Source organism: Helianthus annuus, chromosome 15, assembly GCF_002127325.2.
Source record: "Helianthus annuus cultivar XRQ/B chromosome 15, HanXRQr2.0-SUNRISE, whole genome shotgun sequence".
NCBI classification, from domain to species: Eukaryota; Viridiplantae; Streptophyta; class Magnoliopsida; order Asterales; family Asteraceae; genus Helianthus; species Helianthus annuus.
In genome coordinates this window covers 32,912,416-32,923,107 of record NC_035447.2, presented here as the reverse complement: position 1 = coordinate 32,923,107, position 10,692 = coordinate 32,912,416, and the positions used below count along the sequence as shown (strand labels likewise).

Sequence of the window (10,692 nt, the reverse complement as noted above, 5' to 3'; positions counted from 1 at the left end):
CCTACAATAGCAGCATGGACAGGAAGTTTCAAGAACATGAAGACATGGCTTCCCAAAAAAAGTTGATCACAGCATATCTAGACATTTATTAAGTTTTAAGGTACTGTTCCTTTTTTATTTGTTTTTATTTTATCCTTGATAGAGCATTAATTATGTTAACAAGTTGTTAGTAAGTATCTTAATACTTATTTGAATTTGTTTATAAAAAAATTGATACTTCTTGAAAGCTTAATAACCATCTAAAAAAAATCCTAACCGTAAAGCATGTTTATGGAAAATCTTACTTTGTTAAATAATACTTCACCACATGCCTCTAATCAGAAAACAAATTTCCGGTTCAATTTTGAAACTGTTTTTGGTTCAATGAAACTTTTTTCCTATTGTAAACAAAATACAAATCAAATTATATATAAAAAACAGATGAAAGGTTAATCATACGTGGCTTAGTGGTCTGGTAGACCAGTCCCTTTACGGGGCAAATCCAGTCCATCACATTATCCAGCCCATTCGCTTATAAATGACCAATTGGCTTATAAATGACCAATTGATTGAAGAGCGACAAACTGCTGGAATAAATGACCTGCAAGTGAAGGTATAGTGATTTATTGTAATCTGTTAGTATCGGTTTTACTTTTTAGCATGAATTAGAGAAAAATGCCCGGATAGTCCCTGTGGTTTCGCCTTTTTTCACCTATAGTCCCCAACTTTCTAAAACTACCTGAATAGTCCCCAAGTTTTCATTTTTTGTTCCCGGATAGTCCCTGGGTCTAACTTCAGTTACTTTTCTCTGTTAAAATGATGTGAAATGACAAAAATACCATTTTCTTAAAAGGCCAAACCATAGGGACTATCCGGGCATCTTCTTCATTTTTATTTATAAAACCCCACCACCACACTTCATCTTCAACCTCCACCCACCATCACCCTCCTCCACCCTCCACCATCATCGCCACAATTAGCTGGGTTTATAAAAATTAACAGAGTAAGGTATGAGATGCAGCACATATTAAAAAAGAGTAACACTCTGTAAATAAAAACGGGCAACTTCCATATCTTCACCTTACTGTTTAAAAAAAACAAAAAAAAATAGATAAAGTTGAACATGTACTAACGTCTTCTTCATTTGAGCTTTCTCTGCATATCGTTTCTTAGCAAACATCTTACCCTTTATTCCTAAAGCCTGAAACAACCACAAATAGAAAAACTGTTTAGTATTCCATGACTTAGAATTGGATCTGAGCAAATGAGATCATAACTTCAACTAACTAAATTGTTTGGTGCCAAAACCAAGTTTCCAAACAAACTTGGAGATCTGAGGGAAATACCACATGAAATACATAGAAGTGAATAAAAAAGACAGAAAACAAGATAAAATAATGGAAAAAGAAACAACCGTTTGGGCAACTTTAGAACGCTTGTGAACTTCACGAGCTTCCTTCTTTCGCTTCCTCTCAAAATGATCAGGGCGGTATCCATTTCTCTTCCTATGAAGCTCTATGTAATCTCCTTGAGGCTTTTAACAGCAAACATAAAGTAATGTGGACCAAATTAAGTCACTGAATAACTTATAAACTAAGTGTTATAATTTTCTTGGTTGTACTCCCATTTGCGTTATTACTAGGTACATGTTTGCATTCTGTAATGAACACAACCAAAATGATGTGAACCAGTTAAAATTTCAGATGAAGAATTGTAAAGAAACTAACCATGGTTGTCGTTAATGATAGAGATTCAGCACGTTTTTTGTTGCGGACACAAATCTATCAATTGAAGCTGAAAGCTTGTTTGATAAATCAAGCGCTCTAGGGCTGACAAATCAATTGAAGATTTGGGATTTGGGGGTTTTGTATTGATTTGGGGTTAAAGGATTTGGTTTGGCGGTGATGGTGGAGGGTGGAGGAGGGTGATGGTGGGTGGAGGTTGAAGATGAAGTGTGGTGGTGGGGTTTTATAAATAAAAATGAAGAAGATGCCCGGATAGTCCCTATGGTTTGGCCTTTTAAGAAAATGGTATTTTTGTCATTTCACATCATTTTAACAGAGAAAAGTAACTGAAGTTAGACCCAGGGACTATCCGGGAACAAAAAATGAAAACTTGGGGACTATTCAGGTAGTTTTAGAAAGTTGGGGACTATAGGTGAAAAAAGGCGAAACCACAGGGACTATCCGGGCATTTTTCTCCATGAATTATGTATTGTAAACTACACATACCTACTGAAAGTCAAATCAAGATCTGAAAAGTCACATTCCCAGCAATACAAATATGCAATTAACACATATCACTAATTCTCTAATCAATATCTTTCTTCGTGTAGCCACATGGAACACCCACAAATTGATGAAACAATTGACCTACAAGTGAAGGTATTTTCTGTATATAACATTTACATTTTTAAATTTGTTTAAATCTTGATTAGGAATATGTAATGGTATTTTCTTTTAGTATGTAAATAACATTTCAATTTTTTAGATTTGTTTAAACCTTGATTAGGTATAGCTGAATGTTGACACGAAGGCAAAGACAAAAATGTATTCTATGTTTCTTTTCATGACTTTTACTAAATCTAAGGTTTTCTTTGTTCCAAATTATAGGACAATGATGCAACTGCAGAGCTTACTGGGCAAAGACAAATTGATGTATTCTATGTTTCTTTACTTAATTTTACTAAATCTAATGGTTTTCTTTGTTCTAAATGACAGGACAATGATGCAACTGCAGAGCTTATTGGTTTTAATAAGCAATTCAGTCCTTGCAACTTTCAACATGAGCGGGAAATTAGTAAGAATGGTTAATTGCTTAGGTATTTCATTAATAAACAAAAATTCTTCTAATTGCCTTATTATTTTGTTTTACTTTTTTTAAATAAATATTTCTAAGTTGCACATCAAGTAAAACACATCTATATTATCTTCATGACAAATCAACCAACTCAAAATCAACCTATATAATGTTTAGCAATTCGAAACCGAAGTGAGATAGTAGGTGTATTGGGGAAGAGATTTTTCTTTAACTAATCTCAAAAGCAGCATATAGAAACATGTAAAGTTAGACCGTCCGGTGTGGGTTCGGGAGAGGGGACGGGGTGCAGACGTGGCAGGTGACCCCGACGGGAAACACCGCCTTAGAATGTTGACACAAATGTTTACTTATTGAGTTATTGTTTCTTCTTTTTAAAGTTAAATCACCATTTATTTATATTTTTACTTTGCTATAACATTGACCGACTCTACCGCCATAGAATGTTGACACAAATGTAAAGGTATATTCATTTAGTCTGTGTACCTTTTAATGTATTTTACTATATCTAACCATATCTTTTTTTTAATGTTAGTAAGCATTTAAGTTTATTAAATTGGTTGTAACTTTGATCAGACCCGACCCATATGAATCAGAATATTGACGCCTAGATAAAGGTATTGACGCCTAGATAAAGGTAGACTCATTCACTCAGCAATATAGTTTAGAATAACTTATCCATTCTACATATTTCTTTCCAATGTTCCTTTTGCTGTTTAAGCTACCGCATTAACAAAGGTACCCGTATTTAGTTTATATCAAGAGGATAAAGTTTAAAGAGGTAGAATCAATAAGTTTGGCTTAAAAATGGTTTAGAGGTCACCCAATGTGTATTCTAAATGCCTTAAAACATGTCATTGTTTTGTGCCAATCTAAAATTCATATGGTAATAATATCTATTTAACAAAGAATAATGCTTAAAATGACATAAAAAGAATATAAGTTGTTGTATATGCGAAGCATTTTAACAAATGGAAAACCTTCAAAAACGAATTGAACAAATAGAAGGATATAAACATATGAAATGGCTGGACCTTACCTTTGTTGCTAAAAAAACTCGCATGCAGTATCAGGTTCCATCTTTGCCACTGCATAACTTGAGATCCTTGCATACCTTTGTCTATATCCTTGACATAAAACCCGTGATCGTCAGTCGGAACATAAAACCCATCACCATTATGCCGCCATTGACGGAGCCATGGCAGCCGCGGATCTTCGTGAGCTTTCATCTGTTCATCGCCAGTATATGTTTAGTACCCCAAATCTCCAAAAGAATCGGCCATTTATGGTCACTATGACTTCGTCGGAACCCTAACCATGATCACCGGAGATTCCATTAACTGTCGATACATAATTAATCCCAACCGGACCTCAACCCATCAACACCATCTCCGATCTCCGATCTGGTCTCAAAAAACCCTAAACCATCGTTTTCGCCGTCTTTAAACCACCATGGAATGAAACCGAAAACCATCACCATCCATGAGTATGAACAAATGAAGGGTTGAAGGCAGCGGCTATCATTGAAAATATCTTTTGGGGTTGTGTATTTCCCTAAAAATTTATCTTTCAATTAAAAATTTATCTTTCAATTGACAAATGATGTTAAAACAATCTTTCATTTGGAACAAAGCATAATATTAGTTAGTTAATAATCTATATTTGCAATATCAAGCTTAATTAAATATATATTTTGGAAAATATAAAACAAAGTTAATTATGTTTTAAATAGGGAATAGCAAATTTAAATTGCACCGTTCAAAACTGAAAATCGTATTCCATCATATATTATTTATCTGACTAATAGAATAATATAACAAAAAATATACTATGTTTAATGAAACATTTCACATGTTTTGGTATATAAACATGAAGACTTATGTTTCTTTTTAGGGTTGCTTGCATATTGTTTATAATTTTGATTAAATAATTTTTATGTTTAGAATAAAAAACATATGTCAAAAAAATATATCCCGTCCACCTTAGACGGTTGTAAATTTTTCAAATAGGAGATGGAAAAGAAGAAAAGAAGAAGCAAACCGAAACACCATCAATATACATTATCTTTGTTTGTTACGTTGTGAGCGTAACCCGTCCACTGGACGGGTATTAAACTAGTTAAGGTGGACTCTAGCTTTTTTTCTTGTAGTGCATTTTTAATTAGAAAAAGCATGGGTATTATTGTGTGAACATATTACCAATCATAAACGATCGAGTTAACGTTGATGTTTGAGTCGTTTCATTTTTTCTTTCTGAAACTTATCCAGAGTTGTTTTCCAACAAAAGTCATCAATAGCAACGATCATCGTAAGATGGGAGAATAATATATATTAAATGAGTAAATTACGTTTTTTGGCCCCTGTGGTTATATCACTTTTACTATATTAGCCCAAAATATGATTTTTTAACATATGTGCCCCCATGGTCTCTATAACTAACTATTTTAGCCCCTGAGTCTAATTCAACCCCAAACTCCAGTTAATTATTAGTCACATGGCAGACACATGATGAGCATATTTGTAATTTCCCCTCCCCCTCTTTGCTCACTATATAAAGAAAACCCTAGGCATAACTTATCACTTCATCTTCTTCATAAGTTCTTCTCAAACTCTAATTTGATCTGCATATGTGGGTTTGATCTGCATATCCTGAGTTGGGTAGGGTTGGGTGTTGCCCCCTCCACAACCCATGATCTTCGATTTCCCCTAATATTTAATAGCCCTTACATTTGGGATCGAACTCAGATCATCTGATCTTCTGATTGCTTGTGCTTGTTGACTGTACTGCTCTGTTTCTTCTGTTATATGAGCAAATCGACTGATTTGGTTTAGTTACCTAATATGCTTGATTAGAAATCACAAGTCAGTCATCTTCCGATTGCTTGTGCTTGTTGACTGTACTGCTTGGATATGCAGAAAAATCAAACAACAGCAGTAATCATAGCAGACAAAGTAGAGTTGATCTTAAACACCCGCAGATTATAAACGTGCATAATTACAGGTTTGCAAACGATTTTCACAAGTTTTTTGCTTGAAAAAAAAACTTACAATTTATTTTTCAATTTTTGCAGTATTTATGCAGCTACATGGAATGTGGGAGGAAAATCCCCCTCTAGCAATATGAATCTTGATAATTGGTTACATGCTGCTCCACCAGCAGACATATATGTACTTGGGTACGATGTTGTTTTAATAATTATGTTTTTGTTTAACATCAAAAATCAAAATTTTTATGAAGTGGGATGAACTTGTTTTCAGGTTTCAAGAAGTAGTTCCTCTAAATGCTGCTAATATTCTTGGCGCCGAAGACAATGGCCCTGTGAAAAAATATTCTTGCTGCTAAATCCAGCTATGTGAGACAGATTTTGAGCAATCTATTATCAGAGTTTAAAATGGTTCTTAATTTGTAGTTCTGAAAATGAAAGAAATCAATGGCTATGATGAAATCTGGTATGGATTTAGGGCAATATTGTATGTAAATTGATCTTAATTACCATTTTCTAAAGTCATTAAAAAGGGGAGGAGAAATTACCATTATACCCATCATGTGCTTGTCATGTGACTAATAATTAACCAGAGTTTCGGGATGAGTTAGACTCAGAGGCCAAAATAGTTAGTTATAGAGACCATGGGGGCACATATGTTAAAAAATATTATTTTGTGCTAATATAGTAAAACTGATATAACCACAGGGGCCAAAAACGTAATTTACTCTATATTAAATAGTTTAATGTAATGACGAAAAGACCTTTGTTTTGTAGTTAGTTTTTAATTAAGGCTGCCTTAATACCTAACATTGTTACAAAATGAAACCACAGGACTCAATGTTGCAACAACAAAAAAAAAACGTTAGTACCTAATGTTGTTACTCTGACAAAACCACAAGGACTAATGGTGTAATTAACTCTGTTATTTAACTCGTGCAATACATAAGTTTTTTTATAGACATAATTTCTTTTCATTACTAAATATATAACATTACATTTATGCAACATGTGTAATATGCATGATTATAACCTAGTATAGATATAGATATAAATATAAATATAAATATAAATTACGTTTTTTCAACATGATACATGGGATTTTAACCTAGTAAGATGAAAAAAAACAAATTAATAGAATTCGGTTTCTATTATTGTGGGACTAGCCCACTTGGTAGAGGCTAATGCCTCTTGGAGAAGAGATCCTAGGTCCAAATCTAGACAAAAAGAGTTATCTATACTTTCTATAAAAGGAGAAATCCAAGTGACATAAGAAAAGCTGATGTGTCAGCTTGAGAGCATGTCCAACAAGACTTTTCTTATGTCATTATTACATCATAATGCCTAATATTAAAAGACTTTAAAATTCAAAGTTGGCCCACATTTAAGATGCAAAGGTCTGCTGAGGGAAATGTCTGCCCATATCAAATAACATTTAAACTTTTGTTTAGACATCCGCCCTCAACATTTTATAATCAAACATCAGTTCCCAATAAACATCTGTTGAGATTCAAAAGTCTGGCTTCACATTCAAAATTCAAACCATATATTCTAATCCAGTAAATAAGGGTTAATAATCTGGCTCCACATTCAAATCTCTCCCGCTCACATCTGTGATCGTATCTCTCCCTCTCAAATGCATCTTTCTGGTGATTCAGCCGCTAATCTCCGATTACACTTCTTTGTTCGAATGTTTGTCGATTATGTGTTATCGTTCGAGTATCATTGTTCCAACATCGTCGTTTCAATGAAGCTTCCCATCACACATCTTCTTTGATGGGAGAGTTGCATTGTTCGATTTTCGTTAAATCGAAAGTCAGGTTTTCTTATGTCAGGAAGATTTTCTCCTTTTATAGAAAGGATAGATTCGTGCAATATCGTGAAAAGTCATATGTACTACAACAGTTGAGAAAAGACCTTTGGATGTTAGGTTTGTTTCTTATTTTGATTAACTGTTGATGATGTTGAGAGTTTTTATAGACACTGACATTTTAGAATATTAAGATGCATGTTTATATTATTAGAATGAAACAACTACATAGAAAAATACACATTTAAAGAAATATTTATAAAGTATTACACGCTAGAGTTAACACTTGCTAGGATTTCATAGACTCTGGCCTTTCTCCATGTGATTTCATGTTTTCTTTTGATTTTCAGGTCAGTTAGCATGTTGCAGATTTTCTGATCCTGTTTTAGAAGTTGTGTCAGAAACTCTTCTGCGTTCTTCTGGAACTCTGATGGAGGAGAGTGGAGGACTTCATCGAGCAATGCTATGCTGTTCCAGGTTTTGTTGTAATTAGTTTCATTTATTATGTCGAATTTCCTGTTTAGTTCTTCGTCTGTTCTTTGTTCTTTGAGTAAAGAACTGTGTTTTAACATTGTTGGTGTCTGACCAGTGGTAGAAGCTGAAGTTTGCCATGTAGTTTTTTTTGTTGGTTTTCTGATTTGGAACAATTTTTGACAGAAAGTGATTTGTAGGACAATTTGTTGATGTTTTGAATCAAAAGTAATCATCGGGGTTTTATAGAGTTTTAAAACGCGTCTACATGGTAAATCAAGAGGTTAATTATAATTTTGATAATCTGCTTTTGTTCTTTGAACTTTGAAATTTTGTCCCTTGGGTTTCTTGGTATTTAATTTTACAGTTTTCCCATAAAAGTTGGGGTTTGAAAAGGTTTTTACATTAAAAGATTGCTGTTTTGAAATATACATTAATATGTTTATATTAAATGTACACGTTTTCATAATACCAAATTTCAGTATATAAACTCATAGTCACTTCACCTGTTTTTCATCACGTTTTCCTACGAAGATATCATACTTTCAAGAAAGTCGACTAATATAGTTTATTCAAATGGCGTCATTCACAAATGCAAAATCAGATGATTTAAAGCAGCGTTTTGTTAGGCAAATCGAGATACATGTGTATGAAGATAGGGCTACCCTTCAAGAGTTGAAGAGCTGTTTTGATGGATTGCAAGTTGGCCTGTTCACAAGAGAGCAGGTTTCCAGAGATCTTATGCGGATGCCTTCAACTTCCGTTCGTGAGCTTTGTGTTGTCAGTAATATAGAGTGTGGTAATAGAGACGTGGAGTTCATGGGATGTTGAAGGACATACATCGAGAGGTTCAACAATCGATGGAGTTGAAGCTAAAGTTTCTTAATTCTTGCTGTTATTGTTAGATTTGACCTTTAATGTTGTTCAGTATGTGATGTAATTATTGGAGTTTTAGTTTTAATGTCATGAATAAATGAATAAATTTTAATTTTAAGAATCTATGTTGTGTTTTGTTTTTACTTATTTAGTGTTTGAGTAAGATTTAGATTATGTTGATGTTGAATTGTGTTTGAACATCTGTTTGGTAAGTCAACAGAGGTTTAATAGTATCAAGGGTTGGTTTGATGGTGAATAGATGAGTGGAAAGATAACACAAATGTTTAGAATTTGATAATTGATAACAGTTTTTTGAATAATCTGTGGTCCTGCAAATTACAGAGAGTCAATACTTCGAGTTGTAAAAGGTCTGTTGTAGTTAAAGTTTGGCAAAAGAGAACATCTGCTGATGATGAAACAACTGTGTATTCTAACGCCTGTTGATACTAACAGTGGTTGGGCTAATGATGAATAAGTATTATTATATAACGTCTGCTATAAGTATTATTATATAAGTTTGTTTATCAATAACAGTTTTTTGGAAGAATTTACGGTATATTTTAGTGTTAAAAAATGTGTGTTGTAGCTAAAGTCTGAAGATGCAAATGTCTGCCTATGGGTCAACAGATGTTAATGAACAACAAATGATATTCAATCTTAAAATGCTTAACAGAGGATTTGATACTAACAGTGGTTGGGCTAATGATGAATAAGTATTATTATATAATTTTGTTTATCAACAACAGTGTTTTGGAAGAATTTACGGTATATTTTGTGTTATAAAAGGTGTGTTGTAGCTAAAGTCTGAAGATGCAAATGTCTGCCTATGGGTCAACAGATGTTAATGAACAACAAATGATATTCAATCTTAAAATGCTTAACAGAGGATTTGATACTAACAGTGGTTGGGCTAATGATGAATAAGTATTATTATATAATTTTGTTTATCAACAACAGTGTTTTGGAAGAATTTACGGTATATTTTGTGTTATAAAAGGTGTGTTGTAGCTAAAGTCTGAAGATGCAAATGTCTGCTATGGGTCAACAGATGTTAACGAACAACAGATGATATTCAATCTTAAAGTGCTTAACAGAGGATTTGATACTAACAGTGGTTGGGCTAATGATGAATAAGTATTATTATATAGCGTCTGGTATAAGTATTATTATATAATTTTGTTTATCAACAACAGTTTTTTGGAAGAATTTACGGTATATTTTGTGTTATAAAAGGTGTGTTATAGCTAAAGTCTGACAAAAGAGAGCATCTGCTGATGAATAAATGTATGAAGATGCAAAGTTCTGCTATGGGTCAACAGATGTTAACGAACAACAGATGATATTCAATCTTAAAATGCTTAATAGAGGATTTGATACTAACAGTGGTTGGGCTAATAACAGATGTTAGACTTACGGCTGTTGAGTTACACCGACTGAAAAAAAACTGCTGAAAGTTATCATCTGTTCTCATAACTTCTGTTTATCTAACGACTGTTTGACTCACACTGTTCCTAACGACCAAGTGACCAATAGAGGTTTCCAAACAACTGTCATCGGTTGTCGCAAGAGAGGTTCTGACGTGGATAGATCTTAGCCATTAAATATTTGTAACTACTGCCACGTCAGCATTCACTTCTTCTCTCTATATAAAAGCTGTTTCATCCCTAAATCGAGGTTCTACCACTGCAGTCTCAAATTCAAAACTCTCAAAAACAGTTTCCAAATATTAAAAACCCTTCAATTTAAACTCTGTTTC

At 33.4% G+C, this 10,692-nt stretch overlaps 1 protein-coding gene across 1 annotated transcript; it reads right to left on the bottom strand.

Moving 5' to 3' along the window:
- Positions 1 to 1,031: 1,031 nt before the first annotated feature.
- On the bottom strand, positions 1,032 to 1,875 carry LOC110909545 (ribosome biogenesis protein NSA2 homolog). The gene is made up of 3 exons (XM_022154447.2): positions 1,707 to 1,875; positions 1,394 to 1,513; positions 1,032 to 1,180 (listed from the first exon to the last, which is right to left on the bottom strand). Exons 1-3 carry the CDS (start codon positions 1,707 to 1,709, stop codon positions 1,061 to 1,063), a joined length of 243 nt encoding a protein of 80 aa, XP_022010139.1. The 5' UTR covers positions 1,710 to 1,875; the 3' UTR covers positions 1,032 to 1,060.
- Between the last annotated feature and the right edge of the window lie 8,817 nt (positions 1,876 to 10,692).